Genomic DNA, 23,803 nt, shown 5'->3' on the forward strand with positions numbered 1-23,803 from the left:
TTATACAAATATGTGGTTCATCATCAACATGTAACTAATGATAAATGTGTCAAAATTTTGAAAAGACATCGGTTTGACTAATCAAATCTAGTTCAAGAATATTAGCATGTTTTTTTTTCTTTTCGTTTTTTATCATTTGGGAAATGAAAATTATATATGATTCATTTTTATTAGGACCATGAAAAATAGTTGGTGTACCCTTAAATCATAATGATTCTCACAAATAAATATAAAGAAAATAAACTAATTCAAACGATATAATTAGTTGAACTCAATAAAAACTTTAGTAAGGTCGAGCATATAACAAATTCAAAATCAACACTCAATCATTGCCATTAATTATGAATTATTCAGACATTCTACATCATCATAATCATCATCGATATCATCCATTCATCCTCATAATTATATTCCTCCTAATGATGCATATCTTTCCATCTCCTGCAATAATTCCTTGAATAATTTCTACAATATAATCTGGGTGCCAGCTGAAAACCAGTGTTAAAGAAGACGACAAGGAAAGGAAGGCTGCTGTTTTCCTCACATGTTTCTTACAAATTAAACAAGAGGAAAACAACTTGAACAAAACTATTAATTGCTCAGTCCGTTGGACGGCTAGCTCCTTCAGTAGGTTCTCGGTTTCTTCCTCGTGTACTGAACCATCGTTGATCCTGCTCTATAAAACGCCCCCTCGCTCGTCGGGAATTTCTCACACCGATCGAGCAGTACTACTCCAGCAGCAGCAGTTGTATTGCAACTAGCTAGCCGAGCAAATTAAAAGCCGACCAGTACTCTCTGTCTCTCTCTCTCTCCATGGCTATTCCGGTAATCGACTTCTCCAAGCTGGAAGGAAAGGAGAGGGCCGAGACTCTGGCTCAGATCGACAATGGATGCCAACAGTGGGGATTCTTCCAGGTCTGTTATTTTATGACTCTGTTAATTAATTAGATTACAACTGTTTTAATTAGATCAGTCAATTTGGGAATTAATTAATGTTACTAAAATTAATGTTTTTGCAGCTGGTGAACCATGGGATTCCGGTCGAGCTGCTAGAACGCGTGAAGAAGGTGTGCACGGAGTGCTACAGGCACAGAGCCGAGGCCTTCAAGGCGTCCAGGCCGGTACAGCTCCTCGACCAACTCGTTCGGGAAGAAGAAGAGGTCGCTGGAGAAGTAAACAACAACAAGAAAAAGTTGGACGATGTGGACTGGGAGGACGTCTTTGTTCTCCAAGACGACAACCAGTGGCCATCCCACCCTCCCCAATTCAAGTAATTAATTAATTAATTAATTAATTGTTCATGACAATTATTATATATGTTACATAAATTGATTAATTCGATGGATCAATTGATCATTAGGGAGACGATGAGGGAGTACAGAACGGAGGTGAAAAAGTTAGCCGAGAAATTGATGGAAACCATGGAAGAAAACCTGGGGCTGGAGAAGGGCACCTTCAAGAACCAGTTCACCGGAAACGGCGAGCACGAGCCGTTCTTCGGCACCAAGGTGAGAATTATATTGATCGACACTTGACAGAGCTAGGAGAGACTTTAATTATAAATAAAACAATTAATTTTAATTCTGATGTTGCGTCATTGAATTAAGGTGAGCCACTACCCGCCCTGCCCGCGGTTGGACCTTGTGGAGCTGGGCCTCCGCTCCCACACCGACGCTGGCGGCGTCATCCTCCTCTTCCAAGATGACCGTGTCGGAGGCTTGCAGATCCTCAAGGACGGCGAGTGGGTGGACGTGCAGCCGTTGGCCAATGCCATCGTCATTAACACCGGGGACCAGATCGAGGTGGTCAGCAATGGGCGGTACAAGAGCGTATGGCACCGCGTGCTCGCCACCGGCAATGGCAACCGCCGTTCCGTCGCCTCCTTCTACAACCCTTCAGTGAAGGCCGTCATTTGTCCGGTTTCGGCCTCCGCCGTCGACGAGACCACTGGCGCCTACCCCGAGTTTCTCTTCGGGGACTACATGGACGTGTACGTGAAGCAGAAGTACATGCCCAAAGAACCGAGATTTGAGGCGGTCAAAGCAATTAATTAACTAGGAGTTAATTAACTATACAATGGTTAATTATATGATTAATTATAATTTTTACCGGGTTTATGTTTTTTCCTTTTTTTTTTTTCCATTCTTCGGACTGTCATTGTTTGTTTCTTTAATTTTGACAAGCTGCATGTAGCAATACTTTGTAAAAGTTTGAAATAAATAATGGAGCTGGTAATATATACTCTAGCCGTAACTAATATGTTTTAGCATGTACTTGTTTGGATCGATGTATAATTGTAGGAAAATAATTTGGACATGGTATGGTCACATTTTTTCTTCCTATGTGTGGTGTTTTTTTTTCTTTTTCCTGCATCCTTTGTTATTCATCGATTCTGTGCCAACAATAATGACAGTAATAATAATAAAAATTTTAAATTAATTTTAATAAATTAAAATTTATCTTATTTATATCATAATCAAAGATCCATACAAATCAATAGTAAATGATAATATTTTTATGTTTAGCATATTTATTAATATGATTATAATTTTTATAATTATGTCATATTTAATTAATGATTTATTATTTGGACAACATGGATAAATAACTCTCATAGCTTTCGACTTTCAAAACATGTTTGTCAACTTTAGAAATTTATATTCGGTCTTCGACAAGTAACTAATGCATTGTTTCATCATCTATTTAATTGACTTTATATTTAGGGATTTTCTGACTCAAAAATTAATTCTTCCCTATTCTACAACTGGATTGGAAAATTTATTATTTTTTGGCTAATCTATGTGGTTAATATTTTAATAACGGGCAATGATCTAAAAGACACCACTTCTTTACTCCATTTTCCTAATCATGAGTGGATCTCGGCGACATTCACTTTTATCCTTAGCATGAGTTCTTCTTTATTTTGAAGGTTGTCTTCTCTTTTAGAGTAAATATATTATTAAACTTTTTCAACTAGCAAAAATGAATGTCTCATGTCCTATCTCCACATCAATCATTGAAGGAGGTTTTACTGAACGTTCAAACTCTTCATTAATGGCTGACCCCTATAACTTCCTAAGTATTTTATGTGTCCTACAATATGACACTATGATCATATGACCCAATATTACTTCCGTAATTAATCATGCCTATCAAATTATGCATTTTCCTACTTAGCACCATTGGGAAGGTTTTAAGAAAATTCTTCGCTATATTAAAGGAAAATTTTTATATAGTCTTCTTTTATATCGTCATTTCTAACTAGCTAAAGTTGAATACCTATAGTGATACAGATTAAGACAGAGTACTTGAAGATAGACGTTCAATTAGTGGATATGCCCTATTTCTTACACGAATTCTTATTTTTTGGCTTTCAAAGAACCAATTTATAGTCACTCGTTCAAGCTGTCACACCCAAGTAGTCCCTGTTAGAAGAAATTTCGCCAACATCTCCCCTGTACGGGTGACAATCTGAGACTTATATACATTGCCCCCAGGGCCACACAGACCTCGGCCAACACGACCGGAACATATATAATGAAATAAACAAACACCCACGCAGTTTATATAATCTCAGCCTCTAGTTGACACAACCACGCGTAGTTTATTTGAAAACAACCTACTCCACTTCTACGATAGAAAACGCAAAGCACAACAGAGAAACCATCGCAGCGGAAAACACAAGTAGTAGACCAAAACTCAATAAAAGATCCTCGAGTACAATCCTACATCACAAGTATATATATATAAATACATAACAAGGAACCAAAAGTCCAAAGAGTAGAAAATCGTCGTGAAGCAAAGTGGTGGGGGACTAGCGACTGGAACCTCCTAACAGTATCAACCTGAAATGGTAATATCAACGGGGTGAGTCAAATCCTCAGCGGGTATCGGGCTGACATGCATAATACAAAATAACCAATAAAAATAAATATGTGTACAGTCTTCTGGAGTAACGGAAAATGCATAACTAAAAGAAAAGAAGAAGTTGTACTCACCAGGACCTCCTATCAGAATAATAAAGTCGTCAGACCAAAAGTAACATGTCCCTGTATGCATGTCAAACACATGTATCCATCCAATATGTAGCAAATAAAATGCAGCAAACATAAGCAATAAATGCAGTCATGCATATGATGCCAATGACATGTCCTGGTCACCCCTGACGCCAGTCAGCCATCTCACACACGATGGTGGAACTGAGTGGGTAGGGCTATGACAACTGTGCACTCTGCCATCACTGCTCCTGATGAGTGACCGAGTGGACAGGATGCTGTCGGAGTACACCTATCCTCCTACCCCAAATCATAAGTGGGGGAGCTCAATGCTCTCATCTCCCTGAGCCAGTCCAGAGGAGGGATCCCTGACGTGCTACCATGCTGTAGTGACACGACCCATGAGCGGACCAGCGGAGCACTGACAGAGCAACCTGCTGCAACACACCCTGCCTGAATAAAAACCACTAACCCATGAGTGGTTGTGTGTGCAGATTGATATAACTGGCGATGTACTCAACAATAATGAAGCTACCAATCGCACATCATGCAATCGTGCAAGATGGTGCATGACACTAAGCATGCAAATCCTGACCATATCTACCTCCATAAAATATGTATCAAAAATAAATGGATCAAATAATCGGATCTAGGTACACGGGTCAGATATGGTAAATGTTTAGTCCGATGTATCACAGGGCATGGTATGCCACTACCTCTATGAGCAGAAATAATCATGGCAATAATAAATCATAAATGCAGAACAGATGAAAGCATGCAACATGTATCATGTAGTGACATACCTAAGCAATGATAAAGATAATTATTACTAAAGGCTATAACCTACTACGCATATCAACATGACATATCACAAGAGATAAGTCAAGGTACCCGCCTTTAACAGTAGTTCGTATACGAAATAGATCCCACGTTGAGATGTCATCTCGAATCAAAGTCCTACAATGCATGATATACAGATTTAGCTAATTACATAAATTAATTAGCTAAATCAAATCCTCAACTAAATCTAATTCATTGATCAACTAGGGTTAGCTCCATTACTCTAATCATCCCACCATTCGGACCAAATGATTTGATAAGGGAACCATAACATCAACCCATTTAATCATCACATTAAGTTAGGTTAAACATAATCCATTTCCAAACCTACCCCAAGTCGGAGGCTTCCTTATTGACTCACGGCTGGAACAATCCGCGGTGGGAACAATGACCAGACCCGTTAAAGCCCTGACCTCCAACACAATTCCTCTAAATTAACATCCAGATTAGATCTAATACACAAAACCTCTACTAAGGTTAAACTCATTACCTCTATGGTGGCAATAGAGCTCGGTGTGTAAGAGCAGTGGGTACTGGTGGCCGTTGGAAATGTCGACTACTCTTGTGATCCAGCGATGTTAGTTACAAGCTATCGACAATGGGATGGTCAGAACCGAAGGAAACCACTGCCTTCCAAAAATAATCTCAAGTCAACACCACACAGAGGCTTAATACCCAAATCAAAAATCTAGGGAAGAACACCTACCTACCAGTTCACGTCGGAGCAACCGAATACCCCCGGCGATCACAAATCGGGAACTAGGGCACGACGAATAGAGAATTCAGATGCTTGGCTGTCTTCGATTTGTGGCGTCGGTGCTGCTTTGTGTGGGAAGAGGGCGACACCAAGGGATCTCTCTCTCGGCCGTGGCTGTCGTCATGTGTCCGTGGTGGTCGGTAGCGGTGCACAGAGAGATCGAGAGAGGAAGAAAAGGGGCGGTGAGGATGGCTAGGGCACGGCGTCGCTGAAGTAACCCAGTATGGTGGTTGGATGCGACGACAAAAGATAGATCTAGGGCACGGCTCGGTGCTGCTAGGCGCGAGGAGATGAACGAATCGAAAGGGAAGGAGGCGTCGGAAAGGGATTCGGCTTGATGATTCCCCTTGGCCGAGGGGAAGATGATTAGGCTCGGGGACGAGGAGAGGGCTTTGGCATCACAGGAGCATAGGGGAAGAGGAAGAGGAAGGGGATCAAGCTCGGGGAGGAAGAAGGAGAAGAAAAGAAGAGTCGGACATGGTGTCCGGTGAGGGGAGAAGAAAAAGAAAAAGAAAAAGAAAAGGAAAAGGAAAAAAATAAGGGGGCGTTTGGTACGCGCGTTTTCCATTTTCATTTTCTGGAAAACGCGCGTTTTCTGAAAAACGGTGTTTGGTTTGCATTTTTCGAGTGCGTTTTCTAAAAAATTGGCTATCGTTTTATAGAAAAACATAGAATGACAAAAAGTCATTTTCTGTTTTCTAGAAAACACGCGTTTTCCAGAAAATAAAAATGAAAACGGTGCAAACCAAACGCACCCTAAAAGTTTTCCTCGTTCAATGGGCCTAAACAGGCTTCCCCTAGACCCAATATTTATCCCCATAACCTACACCATACGACCTTTGAAAAATTTCCAGAAAATTTCTAAAATTTCTAGAAAATTCTGTTAACGTTATTCCTTTATTTAACCTTATTATTTAATTAATATTTGGGGTACCATATTTTACATTCTCCCCCATTAATAAAAATTTGATCTCCAAATTTTGTTATTTACCATCAACAAGTACTAGCAAAAGCTAAACAGTATAAATACTGAACGAAAATCAACCCACATACCTTAAGTAAACAAATGGGGGTATCAAGCTCGAATTGTATCCGCGTGCTCCCAAGTAGCCTCCTCTTAGGTAACGTCAGGCTGAATGGGAACTGGTATATCAGACAGCACATGTGCTGCATCAACCACATATCTCCTCAGCATAGACACATGGAATACATCATGAATGCCTGCCAGAGATGGTGGTAGTGCCAGATGATAAGCTACCGCTTCAATCCTCTCCAAGATCTGGAAAGGCCCAATATATCGTGGAGCTAGCTTACCTCGGAGGCCAAATCTCTTCACTCCTTTCGTGGGTGAGACTCTCAAGAACACATGGTCGCCAGTAGAGAACTCCAGGGATCTACGTCTCCGATCAACATAACTCTTCTGGATATCCTGCGCCTCTGACATCCTCCGTTTAATAGTGCGGACCAACTCTGCCTCCTGCTGCTCTGAGGTCTTAACAACTTGGCCTCCCCAACCTCCTCCCAGAGGGTGAGTGTCCGACAAGGCCTACCATACAAGGCTTCAAACGGTGCCATTTGGATAGCCGAATGATAGCTGTTGTTGTAGGCGAACTCTACCAATGGCGAGTGGTCCTCCTAACTGCCTCCAAAATCCATAACACAAGACCTCAACAAGTGCTCTAGAGTTTGAACAGTTCGCTCTGACTGTCCATTCGTCTACGGATGGAAAGCTGTATTGAACCTGAGTTGTGTGCCCAAGGCCTACTGCAGACTCTGCCAGAACCGGGATGTGAACCGTGGGTCTCTATCTGATATAATACTCATAGGAACACTATGTAATCTGATGACCTCTCTACAATACATCTCTGCCAATCGGTCCAGAGAGTCGGTCTTCCGAATCGCTAGGAAGTGTATGGATTTAGTTAATCGATCAACGATTACCCAAATCACATCATAGCCTCGTCGTGTCCTAGGCAATCCCACCACAAAATCCATAGTGATGTGCTCCCATTTCCACTCTGGAATAGGAATCCTCTGAAGTAATCCGGCACATCTCTGGTGCACATCCTTCACCTGCTGACAGACAAGACATCTAGCTACAAATTCCGCGACGTCTTTCTTCATGCCATTCCACCAATAGGAACGCCTTAAATCTCGATACATGCAGGTTCCTCCTGGGTGGATCATAAATTGAGAGCGATGAGCCTCCTGAAGTAGCTCCTCCCTGACCCGGTGAGATGGAGGTACACATAATCGACCTCGGAAATATATAATACCCGTGTCATCACGGGTGAACTCTGTCTGTTGCCCGGAAGCTATCTGGCTACCAATGGACTGTACGTGTTGATCACCGGCATGGGCCTCTCGTATCCTCATCCTGATTTACGACTGAGCAACCATAGTAACTAGAATATCTTGCTCCATCCGTCCCTGCTTCTCAAGGCCCAACTCCGAGAAACCCTGAATCAAGTCCGTGACCACAACTCGGTGGCAAGCTAAAGTCCCTCTGGACTTCCTGCTAAGTGCATCGGCAACCACATTAGCTTTCCCCGGGTGGTAGCTAATAGTACAGTCGTAATCCTTCAGGAACTCCATCCATTTTCTCTGTCAGAGATTAAGTTCCTTCTGAGTGAAAAGGTATTTGAGACTCTTATGATCAGTGAGAATCTCAAAAGTAATACCATAAAGGTGATGCTGGCAAATCTTTGAAGCAAATATAATGGCGGCTAGCTCCAAATCATGTACTGGGTAGTTCTTCTCATGCTCCTTCAACTGACAAGAAGCATAAGAGACTACCCTGCCATACTACATCAGAACAACACTCAAACCCTGGAGAGATGCATCAGTGTAGAGTACGAAGTCATCCTCTCTAGAAGGTAAAACCAAAATTGGTGCCAACACTAATCTCCGCTTCAGTCCTGAAACTGGTCTCGCAAGCCTCAGACCATATGAACTTCACATCTTTCTTTGTTAGGCATATCAGTGGCATAGCGATACGCGAGAAACCCTCGACAAAACGTCTGTAGTATCCGACCAATCCCAAGAAACTCCGGATCTCCTGAACTGATTTCGGCTGCTCCCAACAGGTGACAACCTCGATCTTCTGAGAGTCTACTGAAATACCTCGACTGGAAACTACGTGACCCAGAAAACCAACTGAGGATAGCCAAAAAGCACACTTACTGGACTTCGCGTAGAGACGATGTCGTCAAAGAGTTTCCAAAACTATGTGAAGATGCTGTGCATGCTCCTCCTCAGAACGCGAGTAGATCAAAATGTCATCAATGAAAATGACAACGAACTGATCTAGATACTCCATAAAATGTGGTTCATCAAATCCATAAACACCGCTGGAGCATTGGTAAGCCCAAATGACATTACCAATAATTCATAATGTCCGTATCAAGTATAGAATGCTATCTTCTGAATATCAGATTCTTTAACTCTTAGCTGATGATATCCAGACTACAGATCAATCTTAGAATATATTGATGTATCTCTGAGCTGGTCTAACAAATCCTCGATCCGTGGTAAGGGGTACTTATTCCTAACGGTCACTGCATTCAGCTGTCTATAATCAATGCACAACCTCAAAGTACCATCCTTTTTCTTGACAAATAATACCAGAGAACCCCATGGAGAAACACTAGGGTGAATAAATCCCCTATCCAATAACTCCTGGAGTTGGACCTTTAGCTCGTCCAACTCCTTCGGTGTTATACGGTATGGAGCTTTCGATGTCGGCGTGGTTCCCGAAATCAGCTCAATAGCAAATTCCACTTGCCTTCTAGGAGGCAAGCCTGGTAACTCATCTGGAAATACATCCAGATACTCTTGAACCACTGGAACGCCTGAGAGCTTAGTACTACTACTGTCGTCAGTATTAATCAAAGACAAAAGAAATCCCTGACAGCCATGTGACAACAACTTCTGAGCCTACATCGTAGAAATGATCGATATGTTGTCGTCCCCAATACCAGTGAAATCCCATGAGGGTTGGTTTGGAGGTCAGAATGTGACCACCCTCGTCTGGCAATCAACCGTGGCATGATATGTAGATAGTCATTCCATGCTAAGGATAATATCGAACTCGACCATTTCCAGTACTAGTAAATAAAACATGAGTATCATGTTGCCAAAGTCTAACAGGCAACCTCTGACCTTCTGAGTGATGTCGAATGTATCACCAGAAGGTAGGGAGACAGTCAGTCGCTGCGGTTTAAGAGTAGGTAGTCTACCTATGTCCCTTATGAAGGTAGGGGAAATAAAGGAATGCGAGCTACCAGTATCTATCAGCATATCAGCGGATAATGCATAGAGTAAAACCATACCCGGAAAACAGATTCGTCGGCCCGCTACGCATCCTTTCTGGTAACCGCGTGAATTCGTCCAGTCTCTGCCCTACCATGCTCAGTGAATTAAATATCGATGCCGAAATTTAACTTGGTAAGGGTTTGCTAAAATGCATTTCATTTTCTCCTAACCAAGATAGGTTTTCAATCCACTATCAGAATGGGACATTTCAAGTGTCCGAGGTGCTAGTATTGGTCCCTAGCACAACTCTAAGTGGAGGAAGCCACTGAATTTTAGTGATTGTACTAATCACCAACCCTAGACGTAGGAGGAGGAGAACTAGGCAAAGGAAGAGGAATCACATAACTCATGTAAGTGTGTTGTAGAGGAGGTAAGAAAGGGTAAGGAAAGAAACGGAATGAATGGCAGAATCTAATACAAGAAGAAAAGGATTTTTTTTTAGGAAGTCCAACCGGTTATCCTTATGGAATAGTACAGGTACAAGCCCGTACCAAACAGACCCAAATGAATGCATGGTCCATTATTCTAGATTTATATCATATCGTAGGAGTGCGTATGACGGGTATGATCAAGGTAGGTACCTCTGAAACCATCGGGGTCTGAGAGCCCGACGTGACCGCAGTACCATATAGAGTCTGTCCCTGACCGACAGGCTCCACCCCAGCAGACATCTCTGGCAACTCCATCGCCAGGGATTCCAATGTCCTCTTGCGTGGACGACCTGCACCACGCCTCGAATGGGAACACGTGCATTTCGCCTCATATATGTTAAATTATGACCCAGATATTACTATAAGCATCAAAATTATAAAAATTTACATTTGACCTATTTACCGTTAGGAGATGTTCTGTCGTTGTCCAGTCCCCATTTATGACCTCAGAACTCCGAAATGAGAAAATCGAAGGAAATTTGTACAAATCCGAAAATACCCAGATTACTTGAATAACCTGGGCTCTGATACCAAATAAATTGGTATTAGATTAATTCAAAAAATCTAAAACGAAAAGAAAGTATCGTATACCTTGCTCTGATACCAAAAATATTGGTATCAGATTAACTCAAAAAAAATCCAAAACGAAAAGAAAGTATTGTATACCTTGCTCTAATACCAAAAATATTGGTATCAAATTAATTTGAAAATCCAAAACACGAAAAACAAACAAAACACGTCAACTTCGCTTTGATACCAAAAATATTAGTATCAGATTAACTTGAAAATCTAAAACATGAAAGACATAACACGTAATAGACATGCATCATAAACTTGTCTCTGATACCAAACATATTGTCACACCCCAAGTAGTCCTTGTCAGAAAAAAATTTCGACAGCATCTCCCCTGTACGGGTGACAATCTGAGACTTTTATACATTGCCCTTATGACCACACATACCTCGGCCAACATGGCCGGAACATATATAATGAAATAAACAAACACTCATGCAGTTTATATAATCTCAGCCTCTGGCTGACACAACCACGCAGTTTATTTGAAAACAACCTACTCCACTACTACGACAGAAAACGCAAAGCACAACAAAGAAACCATCGCAGCGGAAAACACAAGATCCTCGAGTACAATCCTACATCACAAGTATATATATAAATACATAACAAGGAACCAAAAGTCCAAAGAGTAGAAAATCATCGCAAAGCAAAGTGGTGGGGGACTAACAACTGGAATCTCCTGACAGTATCACCCTGAAATGCTAATACCAATGGGGTGAGTCAAATCCTCAGCGGTTATCGGGCTAACATGCATAATACAAAATAACCAATAGAAATAAATATGTGTACAGTCTCCTAGAGTAACGAAAAATGCATAACTGAAAGAAAAGAAGAAGCTGTACTCACCAGGACCTCCTATCAGAATAATAAAGTCGTCAGACCAAAAGTAACATGTCCCTGTATACATGTCAAACATATTCATCTATCCAATATGTAGCAAATAAAATGTAGCAAACACAAGCAATAAATCCAGTCATGCATATGATGCCAATGACATGTCCTGGTCACCCCTGATGCCAGTCAACCATCTCACACACGATGGTGAGACTGAGTGGGTGGGGCTATAACAACTGTGCACTCTGCCATCACTGCACCTGATGAGTGACCGAGTGGACAGGATGCTATCGGAGTACACCTATCCTCCTACCCCAAATCATAAGTGGGGGAGCTCAATGCTCTCATCTCCCTAAGCCAGTCCAGAGGAGGGATCCCTGACGTGCTACCACGCTGTAGTCACACTACCCATGAGCGGACCAGCGGAGCACTGACATAGCAACCTACTGCTACACACCCTGTCTGAATAAAAACCACTAACCCATGAGTGGTTGTGTGTGCAGATCCATGTAACTACCGATGTGCCCAACAATAATGAAGCTACTAATCGTACAACATGCAATCATGCAAGATGGTGCATGACACTAAGCATGTAAATCCTGACCATGTCTACCTCCATAAAATATGTACCAAAAATAAATGGATCAAATAATTGGATCTAGGTACACGGGTCAGATATGGTAAATGTCTAGTCCGGTGTATCACAGGACTTGGTATGTTACTACCTCTTTGAGCAGAAATAATCATGGCAATATATAATAAATCATAAATGCAGAACAGATGAAAGCATGCAACATGTATCATGTAGTGACATACCTAAGCAATGATAAACATAATTATTACTAAAGGCTATAACCTATTACGCATATCAACATGACATATCACAAGAGATAAGTCAAGGTACCCGCCTTTAACAGTAATTCACATCCGAAATAGACCCCACGTCAAGATGTTGTCTCGAATCAAAGTCCTGCAATGCATGATATACATATTTAGCTAATTACATAAATTAATTAGGTAAATAAAATCCCCAACTAAATCTAGTTCATTGATCAACTAGGGTTAGCTCCATTACTCTAATCATCCCACCATTCGGACCAAATGATTTGATAAGGGAACCATAGCATCAACCCATTTAATCATCACATTAGGTAAGGTTAAACATAAACCATTTCCAAACCTACCCTAAGTCGGAGGCTTCCCTGTTGACTCACGGCTGGAACAATCAGCAGTGGGAACAATGACCAGACCCATTAAAGCCTTGACCTCCAACACAATTCCTCTAAATTAACATCTAGATTAGATCTAATACACAAATCCTCTACTAAGGTTAAACTCATTACCTCTATGGTGGCAATAGAGCTTGGTGTGTAAGAGTAGTGGGTACTGGTGGTCATTGGAAATGTCGACTACTCCTGTGATCCAACGATGTTAGCTATAAGCTATCGACAATGGGATGGTCGGAATAAAAGGAAACCACTTCCTTCCAAAAATAATCTCAAGTCAACACCACACAGAGGCTTAATACCCAAATCAAAAATCTAGGGCAGAACACCTACCTACCAGTTCGCGTCGGAGCAACCGAATACCCCTGGCGATCAAGGATCGAGAACTAGGGCACGACGAACAGAGAATTCAGACGCTTGGCTGTCTTCGATTTGCGACGTCGGCGCTGCTCCGTGCAGAAAGAGGGCGACACCTAGGGCTCTCTCTCTCGGCCATGGCTATCGTCGTGTGTCCATGGTGGTCGGCAGCGGTGCACAGAGAGATCGGGAGAAGAAGAAAAAGGGCGGCGAGGATGGATAGGGCACAACGTCGCTGAAGTAACCCGGTCCAGTGGTCGAATGCGACGACGAGAGATAGATCTAGGGCACGGCTCGGTGAAGCTTGGCGCGAGGAGATGAACGAATCGGAGGGGAAGGAGGCGTCGGAAAGGGATTCGGCTTGAGGATTCCCCTTGGTCGAGGGGAAGATGATATGGCTCGGGGACGAGGAGAGGGCTTCTGCGTCGTGGGACCAAAGGGGAAGAGGAAGAGGAAGGGGATCAGGCTCGGGGAGGAAGAAGGAGAAGAAAAGAAGAGTCGGGCACAGCGTCGGGTGACGGGAGAAGAAAAAGAAAAGGAAAAATATAACTTTTCCTCGTTCAATGGGGTAGCCTAAATAGGCTTCCCCTAATCCCAATATTTATCCCCGTTATCTACAACATACGACCTCTGAAAATTTTTCAAAAAAATTCTAAAAATTCTGAAAATTTTTGTTAAGGTTATTCCTCTATTTAACCTTATTATTTAATTAATATTTGGGGTATTGTATTTTACACAAGCACTGAAGCTGAATATAATGTTATAACTAATGTGACATCTAAAATTATTTGACTACAATATCTTCTTTTAGAATTACATCTTTCTATAACCACTACACCCAAACTTTGGTGTGAGAAGGAGCGATATACCTTGTCGTAAATCTAGTTTTTCATGCTTGTACCAAGCATATGAAAATTAATTTTCATTTTATCCATAAACATGTGACAACTCGATAACTTTCAGTTTCTTACATCTCTACAAATGATTTAATTAAAAATATATTTATCAAGCTATTATCTAGACATTATTTTAATAAGTTGGTAATCAAACTTAATGTCTAGGTACTCCAATTGAGTTTATTGGAGGTAATGATACTAAGAATAACAATCAAGGATAACAATCTCAAATTGATTTCAATCAATCAAGATTTACATTAATTGACATCATAATTAGATCAGCACAAATTAATAACAAATGATAATATTTCAAAGTTTATCATATTTATTGCTATTAATATAATTATTATAATTGTTTGTCATATTTAATTTTTTTATTATTTGGACAACTTGTAAAAATAAACCCCATGAGTTGCACTAATAAAATCATCAAATTATTCTTCAATCTCTACTCTTTATAACATGGTGCAGCCTTTGCCATACTTGTTCAAGTTGGTAAAAATTAGCTATCATTGCAACTGTTGATTATTCTGGACCACCTCTCAGCTATTGCGTCAACAAGTTCTAATCAATGGTGAACAAATATAGTCTATCCAGACTATTTTTTTAAACTAAAATAAAATATTACTTAACAAATAAAACCATAAGATGCCCATTCACTATTTATTGTAATCTCAAAAAGCTTCTCATTAACATGATCTTCAATATTTTAGTTTAGAGCTCGTAAGATTCAAAAACTTTCGACAAAAACTTTGACAATGTAATCATTTTTATCTCTATCATCCTCTAAGAAATTAATGAACTTCAAATAAAATGAATATCTCTAAAACCAATCATTAAATGTTGATGATCAAATTAAACATTTCTTTCATATAGACATATACATACTAATGTAGTTGTGATTCATGATTCTTCAAAGTATAATATTCATAAATTATAGAATCCAAGTAAATACTTGAAGCAAGATCTCTCTCAATGTAGATAATCATAAATTTTTGTTAGAAATTTCTCTCCCATTCTATTACGAAGAATTGTTTTAATATGTTTCATAGCCATAAATGCACGCTATGTAGTCACCGTGGAAATAAGCAAAGTTAAAATTAGACGGATTAACTTATTGGTCAAATTATAGTATTGTAAATTTTTTTATTTCAAATAACCCTCGTCACTATTATGAGATAGTGGAGATTTTCTGAAAACTATCATGACAAACTACATTAAACTCAGATGTTGTAGCTAACACCTCAAATGGTGCATTACCTATTTAGTGAAGTCCTCAAAATAATACTTCCTAGTGAGAGCACAATCTTATTAATGTTGAACCATTTAAAATTATCTTTTGGATCCAAAGTAGAGCTAACACTATGTGAAAAATGATTTTTTACTTCGTCATAATTTACTTCGTCAATTTAAATATACGAAGTAAAAGTGTATAAGCAACTTCACTGCAAAAATCGACAAAGTATATACAAATATAGACTTCGCAGATTTAAAAACACGGGCTTCGCTTTAAACTGAAATAAGTTATTACATCAGAAATTTGTTAAATACCGAAGTAGTAACGTCGTGAATACATTTTTTAGTGTTTACTCTGAAGTAATAGTACAAGAGTTAACTTTTATTTTTACAAAGAGACTCTGACCATTTTTATTTCCCCCCACTTCCTTTCGTTTTCTTGGGTTAGGGCTTCCGATGCTCCTCTTCCGAAATTGCGTCAATCTTGTTCGCCTCACGTCTTGTGGTTAGCTACTTCAAACCCTCGCTCTCCAAACCCCGGCCTTCCTCCGCTCCAAGAAAGCATCGCCGTTCTCTCTCTACTTCGTCTCTCCCAACCCTACCCTTCATCCTCATCCCCGATCGTCCCTCCGCCTTCCGAAACCTTCGGCCTGCATCTCCCCGTCGAATCCAGACCCCGATGCTAAGCCCAAGCTTCGTCAGCGTCGCCGCAAAACAGAGGGAACCGACCCCGTCGATGGCGCCTCGGCCGAGGGTTTCGTGCCCCGCAAGCCGAGGCGCGGCCGCCGGAGCGAATCGGCGGTCGTGGAGGACTTTGTGAGGTCACGACTCCAGGATACTTTCACTGCGATCAGAGAGCAGAACGCGGGGCTTCTGGAGAGGAAGCACGAGGTTCTCAAAGCGAGGAGGACCGACGAAGAGGAGGAGGAGGAGGAGGAGGAGGAGAAGCGCAGCGAGGGTGAGGATCTGTCGGTGGAGGATGATGATCCGGAATGGCCGCTCGACGCCAAGGTTGGATGGGGGATCAGGGATTCCGAGTACTTTGAGAAGAATCCCATCAAAAACGTCGTGGAAGAAGGGGTGGAGATCGATTGGGAAGGGGAGATGGATGAGGGTTGGGTGAAGGAGATCAATTCCTTGGAGTGGGAGAGCTTTGCGTACCACCCGAGCCCTCTTGTTGTTTTGGTGTTCGAACGCTATAGAAGGTGAGAACTAGTCTTGCATTATCATTCTTTGGTCCATTTTTTTTATTACAGTGACTGAAATTGTTCATTCTTGGTTGCAAATATAGATAAACATCAATTGTTTTAGATGCTAGAGGCTTTGTTGGTGTTACTCAACGTGCTAGATATTTTGCACGAATGCGAAGGTAAGTCTGTTTTTCTTCTATTATTTTATAACTGCATATATGCAATGGAGATTGACAACAAAATTATGAACGTGTTAATACTTATTAGAGCATTATGTGCATAGCTCAACTTGGCAGTCTGTTCATATTGTTTATTGATCAGTTGAAGTTTTGGCTATATTGTTGTACTTTTAGTGACACTATCTGAAAAGACAACTTTCTAGGTAACTTATACAATTTATTATGCCTCTAGAGTTTTTCTCCTTTTATAAGCCGAGGAGTTTGGATATACAATCAACCAAATCTAGAGTTATCGAGTCTCAAAAGAGTAACATTTATTGAATTATCTATAATAGCTGTAGCCTTCACTGATTTAATATGATGAGGTCGACTGAGACTCGGTCAAATTTGTTCTCCATAGTGGCTATTTTACCATTTGGATTAGCATACTAGCTCATTGGTACTGATGACACATCCTTAGATGATCAATTCAACATATCATCAACTGTTCTGGTTGGTTGTACACCGTGACAGCTCAACAAGTTGGAATACCTAGCCATGCTCCATCTTGAAACTCTACTTATCATAGCAAATTAGGCTCCACTGAGTCAACAGTCTGAGAAATCAGTCTAATGTTTTTTCTTCAGGTGATTACAATACAAATGGATACTCTATTTTGAACACCTTTGTGTATATGCGCCTTCAATTTGTTGAGAAAAATGTTGATGCCAAGGTTGTTAGGGCAGTTAAGTGGGTTTAGATTATGGCAGGCTTCTTCAATCATTTTTAGGTCTATTCTTTAATGCAGAAACTCAGTAATGAGGAGGCAGACTTGGAGCCACTAGATTCACAAGTTATTTCATTGCATTAAATTGATTGTACCTAATGACTATTATCTAAAGATATGTGTACTTAATTTTTTTATCTCAATTTATCTAAGCAAGTTGAGAAGATTTTTGTCTCTACTAGGTTTTAGGTCATGGTGTATGGTTAGTTTTCTATTTGGCTTTGGGAAGAGGATGTGGACAAGAGAGCATAAAAGCAATGTCTATCCACCCAATCCCCTAAATCGAGGTTACGAAGCGTTTGACAACACCAATTACAATGGTTTTCTGGATGCAATATCATGAAGATAGAATACTTAAATGGATAAAATAACTTGGCATTTAAGTGATTTTCTTTTATGGAGTATCACATTCATACTTCTTAATATTTTTGTTAAATTAAAATTTTGAGTTGATGAATGACAATCTTTTTATCCACTAAAGTTTTCTTGAATTATTAATCTTAAAAGATAAAGCTGCTACTAAGCTATTTTTTAGTGCATATGTTTCTAAATGTGTTGCAGTCTTGCTTGGCAATGTGCTCAACTTTGGTAGAAGACACGGGAAGCTCTTGGGCACCCATTAGGATTTTCCAAGGAAAATGATCTCTTGTTTCAAAATCTTCCAAATTCCCAATTGCAGAAGGTTCATTCCTTTTCAAATTTTAGTCTTATTATGTTGCTTAATGGGCTATAATGGTCTTAGTTGTTGGTAAGTTATAACACCTAAAGCAACAGCTGTTGAATGATCGGTCATTTCCATTAGTTGAAAGATCTGCAGGCCCTAAGGTGTGATGCCATAAACTGTCTAGTAAAAATCTCTTCCTTCCATGTAGACATGTTTGAGTAACTGAACTTTTCTCTCCCCTTCCTTCCACCTTGCACTCCTTTCCTACCCTCCCTTCCCCTTTCCCTTCTTCCTAGTAGACAGAGCTTTAAAGTTTAAACAACTAGACTGGTTTGTCTGTTGAGTCGGAACTCTTTATGTTCCTTTGAATTAATTTAGAAGTCTTACACTGTTTGGTCTTTTTTGCTCCAATATTATTCGTGAATTTGTATGAGTGAATTTTTATTGTGTAAAATTAACAAAGGTTCATCATGTGTAATGTTTTTTTTGTCCCATTCTATTGCTTTACCTCAAGGTATTGGAATGTCCTGGAGCATTTGTTCTTGAGATTGGCACTGAAGAGATGCCTCCTCATGATGTAGTTGAAGCAAGTAACCAGGTATGTTTGACACCGAAAAAAAAGTAACTTCCTTATCTGGATAATGTGTTTCTCATAATTTATCCTGTAAAGTGGGACACAGTTTTGTGCTATGTGAATCAAGCATTATATTTTGTTTTAGATATTACTAATTTAAATGATTATTTCAGTGGATAGTTATATCTTAGGGTCTTCCATTGGAGAACTGGTGCATTTTTTTTCTCTTCCATTTTTTTCCTCTTTGCAGCTTAGAAGTCTCACTGTGGAGTACCTGAAAAAAAGAAGACTGAGTTGTGGAGAAGTTTCATCATATGGTACACCACACCGACTTGTGGTAAGAACTCGAAGCTCGAAATGATCCTTTCCAATATTTTCTACTATTTGTTGGAAGTGTAATTGCATCTTTTTTTGATTAGAACAATGATAGATGCTTTCTCTAACTTTGGTCCTGTTGGTGTCTTAAGTTTTGATGATTGGATTTATTTTCTTCTTTGATTGAGAAAAGATAACTGATTTTGTCAGTTTAGTCACTCAAAAAGTGATATTGGAACTTTTGATGCGTTTACTGTCTCTTGTAAGATGGCTTAAATTTTTTATCTGGTTATCTCTGTTGATGTAATATGTTCTTATAGTAAACTTCAGACTGAAGATGGCCCCTTGGTTCTTTTTAAATTGCAGTTTGCAGGTTGTGTGAAGAACCAGTACTATACGCAGACACAATATGATGAAGTGAGAATTGAATGGAGTGAATTTGTGTACTCGTATTTGAAGTGAATTGCAGGTTGTGTGAATGAACCAGTACATGTTTTTGGTTTTTTATGGCTTATTTTGATCATATTTAGGGAGATTTGTTTTGTATAAACATATGCTGAAATCATGGCTTATTTTGATCAAGGCTTATGAAGTTATCTTTTGTGATGCTCAAAATTACTGAAGTCTAAAAATAATGAAGTAAAAAGAGAAAAAAATACTTCACTTTATTCATAAAATCCGAAGTAAAATCTACTTATAACTTCGAAGCAATATAATTTGTTGCTGTAAAATAGTATCAACTACTTCGGTTATTACCAAAAATTTCGAAGTAGTATCTATCTATTACTTCGATCCAGAATGAAGCTAAATATAATTTAATCGATAATTACTTCAGGAATTAACGATATATGATGAAGTAAAAGTAATCCATTACTTCATTTTTAACCGAAGTTAAAGTAGGTATATTACTTCACAACAAATACTAAACGATGAAGTCGAAAAGGATTAATTACTTCGGTGTTTTTAAAAACCGACGAAGTTATATGCACTTTTTACTTCGTAATATGTCCGAACCCGACACCCAATACGACTTCGTTTTTTCTGGGCCTACGACTTCGGAGTTTATCCGAAGTAAAATGAATCTTTTTACTACACGCGTGTCTACTTCGGTAAAAACAGGTCTTTTACTTCAGGTAATCAACGAAGTAAAAAGTCATTTTTCACATAGTGTAAGCATAAGAAGTTCTACTGTTACATCGTTAAATCAAGAGTTTAACACTTCCAATTGACAATATATTGCAGTATTAAATATATCATAATGAAACTAATGCTCAACTATGATGGTATCATGTTGCTAGCATGAACGACTAGAATTAATGCTTATAATGAGCAGTCATCTCAACATCCAATCTTATGTGAAATGATTTGACACACAAAACAAAATTATCAAAACCATCATTTCTCAATATTAGGAGAAGTGCTTTAGTCGTTAAGGCCAAAATTCATTGCATTTATGATATTAAAAGATTTTTGTTGCAAGTCAGGACAAAGCAAATTTGTGACCCCCATAATTTTGTGCATCAAATGCAAAATAAAAATGAAATCAATAGACTTCATCACATTAATAGTTGTACCATACATATCTTTTATGTAAGGTCTCTCATGTCAGGTTAAAATAAAATAATAGATGTTAATTAAGGAATTAACTTATAAAAACAATTCTATAAATTTTTGAAATTTTTTTTAGGATTTAAAGCGAACTCGTAGGACATGTTTATGGGAATAAATCTATTAGGCATTGATAAAGCCGTTTGGAATATCAATTAAGATGAGAGTTGATTCAATTAATTAAGCTAAAGTTTTATTTAAGGGACCTAGGGAAAAACCCTAAGTTCTCTCTTTTCCTATCATTTCCTCACCTCCCGACCCATTGTCGCCTCCACCCTCATCTTCTCCTCTCTTCATCGTCGCCGATGCGATTTCTCCTAAGCAAGAGCTCCTGACAGCGGTGCGATCTCCTTTGGCCTAGGGTTCTCGACGGCGACACCAATAGGGAAAGGAAAGGTGCTTCGCTGGTGGGAATGGAAGGTTCGATCACGTTTCGAAACCTGATTGCTCCTCCATCCTGAAGGAAAGGCAAGCATTATTCATATTTCTTTTGTTAAGCATGAAGCTGTGGGGTAAGAGGGTAGGTACCTTCGAGTGGAGTGGGTGATTTTCTATTGAGTCCTGATGGATTTGGATGCTTGGTTTTCGTTTGCTACTGAGTTGATGGTTTGACTGAGATCTTGGGGTTAAATGAAGGAAAAAAACTTGGGAAAGAAGAATATCTTTTAAGTCATACCCTATTTTCCGAAGGATTTTTGTGATTCCTACGATGATTTCAATGCGTGTTTGCTTAATCATGTTTTCTTGTCATTTCAGATTTGATACTATGATTTCCCGCTGATGATTTCAATGAGTGCTAGCTTAATCATGATAGCTTGGTATTTCAGATTTTATTTAGTGAGTTCCTGCTGTGATTTCAACTTGTGCTTGCTTAATCATGTTAGTTGGGTATTTTTGTGACATATTTGGTAGAGGGTGACTTGTGTCATTTAAGATTGTTGCCTTCCATGATTCTTTCGGCTTATGGATAATTTATAATGTTGAGGTATTGACAAACATCAAAAAGGGGGAGATTAAATTGTTGGTGCAATATCCCATGGGTCAAGGTTGACCAGGTTGACTAGGCTTGAGTTGGCTCAAGCCTAAGTCTTGATGTTTAGGTTTCGATGTTTGACAATATGTGGAGATTGCCGGTGCAATCGTCCGATTGGGAAGATTGCTGATGTAATTCTCCTCTGGTCAAGGTTTGACTAGATTGGTGTGAAGAAGAGTCAAGTGGTCAAGGATGACCAGATACTTGACTGGGGAAGTCCTAACTGGAGGTTGGACAGTGTGAAAGTCCTGGTGAGTGAAGCCAGGTGAAAATCCTAGTGAGTGAAGCTAGGCAAAAGTTTTGGTGAGTGAAACTAGGTAGAGATAAATCTCGGTGAGTGAAGCCAGGTAAAAACCTTAGTGAGTGAAGCTAGGTGAAAGTCCTGGTAAGTGAAGTCAGGCAGATGCGAAGTCCTAGTGAGTGAAGCTAGACAGATGGAAAGACCTGATGAGTGAAGTCAGACACGTGGAAATCCAGGAGGGCCAAGGTTGACCAGACACCTGGTATTGAGAAATCCAAGTAGGTCAAAGGATTGACCAGAAAACTTGGCACAAGGAAATCCAGATGGGTCAAGGGTGATCAGATATCTGGTGAAAGGAAGTCTAAGTGAGTCATGGAGGACCGAACACTTGACACGAGACGGTAAATCTAAGTGGGTCAAGGAGGACCGCACTTGGTGATCAGAAGTCCAACGAGAAGTTGGCAAAGAGAAAGTCCAGATGGGTCAAAAGTTGACCGAACACTTAGCGATAATAAGTCCAATAGGGAGTTGGCATGGAACTAGGAAGTTCGGACGTAGTAAACTTCCGAAGGCTATAACTTTTGACTCAGATATCAGAATGAGGTGATCTCAGATGCAAAATGAATCTTGTTTCAAGCTCTACACATTTTTTTACTTGCCAATCAATTGGTCAATCAATTGCAGGGGGGTTAATCGATCATCCAATCGATTGGTTGACGCGATTTGGTGCAAAAACTGTCTTGATCGATTGGTTAATCGATCAAAACTTCCTCAATCGATTGGTCAATCGATTGGAAGAGTTTCTGAGTGAACAGTGAACTTCTAAATCGATCAGTTGATTGATTGAAAGATGTCAATCGATTGGGCTCAGTTTTTGTCGCGAGAACGTGAGGCAGACGGAATCGATTGGTCAATCGATTACGAATTTCCTGCAAAGAGCACAGAGGCGCTTTGAATCGATCGGTCGATCGATTCAAGCCTCCCCAATCGATCAACCGATCAATTGGGATTTGACCATTGCATAAGAAGCGAGTGATGGATGGCTGGGATGGTATAGATCTGACGTGGCAATTAATTGGGAGCATGCCCAATCGATTGGGAGCCCTAGGAGCGCGAGGTATATAGTCGTTGCCGAGCTTCTTCTCTGCAACACTTCTCCCGATCTTCACACGCTGTTCCTCGACGCTCACAGCTAGTTCTTGGAGGCTCTTAGGGACAAGTGCTGGTGTACTTCCAAGGTTCAAGAGGCAACAACAAGCAACAAGTAAGCAAGAAGAGAGGGTTTTACACTTGTATTCATTGCATTTTTCTTCTTGTGTTGAGTGTTGTATGTGTGAGTGTTGTATGAGGCTTCTCCACCTCCGATAGTTACCGAGAAGGAGTATTTTCTTAGTGAAGAGTGCTCATGTGTGTGGATCCTTGGATTAGTCATCTCATCTTGAGCTTCATATCATCACCAAGAATCAAGCAATAAGACGCGTGACAAGCTATTCACCCCCCCTCTAGCACCAAACGACTCTAACAAGTGGTATCAGAGCGAGGTTGCTCTTCACCAGAATCATCGTCGGAAGGGGCAAAAAGGCTAGAGGGTGAAGAAGTTGGAGCAAAATTCATCATGTTAAAGAATTCATTATGAGCTCAACTTCAAGATGCAATTCTAAGATGGACTCGGATTCGACATAAGGGTGCCTCCATCATACACATCAACAAACTTCGATTCTTAGAAATCAAAAATTAAAAATTTCCTCATGATGGAGATAGAGCAATGGTT

General features: G+C 40.0%; 2 protein-coding genes across 2 annotated transcripts; both read left to right on the top strand.

Annotated features, from left to right (window-relative positions):
- Window positions 1-714: 714 nt before the first annotated feature.
- Window positions 715-2,253, top strand: LOC121992507 (1-aminocyclopropane-1-carboxylate oxidase-like). The gene is made up of 4 exons (XM_042546952.1): window positions 715-915; window positions 1,020-1,270; window positions 1,361-1,508; window positions 1,608-2,253. The coding sequence occupies exons 1-4, from the start codon at window positions 814-816 to the stop codon at window positions 2,052-2,054; spliced, it is 948 nt and encodes a 315-aa protein (XP_042402886.1). The 5' UTR covers window positions 715-813; the 3' UTR covers window positions 2,055-2,253.
- Window positions 2,254-10,461: 8,208 nt separating this feature from the next.
- LOC121991016 (thioredoxin-like fold domain-containing protein MRL7, chloroplastic) lies at window positions 10,462-16,671 on the top strand. The gene is made up of 2 exons (XM_042545048.1): window positions 10,462-10,479; window positions 15,973-16,671. Exons 1-2 carry the CDS (start codon window positions 10,462-10,464, stop codon window positions 16,669-16,671), a joined length of 717 nt encoding a protein of 238 aa, XP_042400982.1.
- Window positions 16,672-23,803: the final 7,132 nt, after the last annotated feature.

This window comes from Zingiber officinale, chromosome 6B (assembly GCF_018446385.1).
Source record: "Zingiber officinale cultivar Zhangliang chromosome 6B, Zo_v1.1, whole genome shotgun sequence".
NCBI classification, from domain to species: domain Eukaryota; kingdom Viridiplantae; phylum Streptophyta; class Magnoliopsida; order Zingiberales; family Zingiberaceae; genus Zingiber; species Zingiber officinale.

Excerpts from the sequence above, each read along its gene's own strand:
- LOC121992507 (XM_042546952.1), top strand. The coding sequence starts at position 814 with ATGGCTATTCCGGTAATCGACTTCTCCAAGCTGGAAGGAAAGGAGAGG. Across the intron at positions 916-1,019 it reads AACAGTGGGGATTCTTCCAG|CTGGTGAACCATGGGATTCC; the intron begins GTCTGTTATTTT and ends ATGTTTTTGCAG. Across the intron at positions 1,509-1,607 it reads AGCCGTTCTTCGGCACCAAG|GTGAGCCACTACCCGCCCTG; the intron begins GTGAGAATTATA and ends CATTGAATTAAG.